General features: G+C 60.5%; 1 protein-coding gene across 5 annotated transcripts in view; it reads left to right on the forward strand.

Annotated features, from left to right (window-relative positions):
- The first annotated feature begins 1,083 nt into the window (after positions 1 to 1,083).
- The window catches only part of YAF2 (YY1 associated factor 2), a 73,909-nt gene continuing 73,578 nt past the window's right edge, over positions 1,084 to 1,414 (forward strand). For 3 of the 5 annotated variants that reach the window (XR_003914194.1, XR_003914195.1, XR_003914196.1), the window contains exon 1: positions 1,084 to 1,208. Coding sequence is in view for 2 of the 5 variants with exons in the window: in XM_029953542.1 (XP_029809402.1) it covers positions 1,183 to 1,208 (26 nt within the window). In the remaining 3 variants the exon portion in view is untranslated. The remainder of the gene's footprint in view (positions 1,209 to 1,414) is intronic. The other 2 variants (XM_029953542.1, XM_029953543.1) reach the window with 2 other exon arrangements.

Raw genomic sequence — 1,414 nt, forward strand, 5'->3', positions numbered from 1 at the left:
TGCTGTCCTCGCCAGGAGGCAGCTTTTCTGATAGGAAGTTGGATGAGGAGGTAAGGAGAAAGAGTGGAAATCCCTGAATGCCAAGATACGGAGTCTGAGAGCCTTAGGAAGTTACTTGATCCGAGTGGTGGCCTAATGTTATCAGTATTTAATTCTTTTATCTGGTTGTGGATTACCGAATAGATTGGGGAAGTGGGGCTGGAGCTTAGGAAACCAGTTAGACTGCTGTTGCTAGAGTCAAGTGTGAGATGAGGGGGTCTAGTATGTCGAGGTAATGAGACTTGGGGGAAAACTGTTCCTTTCTTAGTCAACAGACAGCATTCAGGTAATATGTGAACTCGTTACCGCAAAAAGAAAAGAGCTTACAGGTTGTTTTGTTTCAAGCGGCTACTCTTGAGTCCTGGGAGGCCAAAACAGTGCGTTTGGAATTAAAACTAGGGTTAAATTACTGACTTTGTCATCTTCTAATTACATAATACAGAGGAAATCTCCTAACCGCTCTTGAGCCTCGGAGGTTTCGTTTCCTCTAAATTAAGGGCGATAGTACCTACTTGGTGTAGATTTGCGTACAGAGAAGCAGTAGTTTAAGGCTATAGCAATGGCGCTCAATATTGGTTCCCCGCTCCCCCCAGGTGTCTCTCGGGCTGAGTCTGAGCAGTCAAACACGGTCGAGGCCAGGAAAGCTCTTCTACCTGGAGACCGCGGCCGGGCATTCCTGCCGAACTGGGCTGACCTCCCAACCCCGGCCCCACCCGGGAGCACACGTCCCGCGGGATGACTGAACATTCCCCCGTCAGAGGGGGCCCTGCAGCGTGTGGCCGCCACGGCCAGCCAAGGATGCAGAGGAAAAGCGGAGCGGAGAGACGGCGGCGCCCGAGGCTGCAGCGACTACCCCCACACCGCCCGCCCGCGAACTCGCCGCGGGTGCTGGGCCGCGCTGGCCGCGTTTGAAGTCTCCGGCGCCGCCGCTGGTTGGCCAGCGCGGGTCACGTGCGCCCAGGCAGGAGTTTCCCCGACAGCTGGAGGCTGCGTGGGATCCGGCGGCTCCGGAGCTCGGCGGTGCGGCCTTCCCCACCCCCTCCTCCCTCCTCCCCCGCCCGCTTCCGCCCGGCTTATTATCCTCCTTATTGACAAACAGAGCGGCCGCGGCGGCGACTCTCCGCGTGCATCTGTAGCCAAGCCATGGGAGACAAGAAGAGCCCCACCAGGTAACAGCGCCCGGGCCCCCGGGCCCGGACTGTGTAGGCGGCGGGGCCCCCGCGCCGGGCTTCGGGCGACCGTCTCGCTCGCCGCCCGGGCAGCGGGGCCAGAACGGGGGCGGCGCTGGCGCCTCTGCTGCGCGAGCGCGGCCGCGTGAGGGGCCGGCGCCGGCCGCCCCACAATGGAGCCGCGATGGCGGCGGCCGGAGCGGCAG

The sequence above is a fragment of the Suricata suricatta genome, chromosome 10, assembly GCF_006229205.1.
Source record: "Suricata suricatta isolate VVHF042 chromosome 10, meerkat_22Aug2017_6uvM2_HiC, whole genome shotgun sequence".
Taxonomy (NCBI): domain Eukaryota; kingdom Metazoa; phylum Chordata; class Mammalia; order Carnivora; family Herpestidae; genus Suricata; species Suricata suricatta.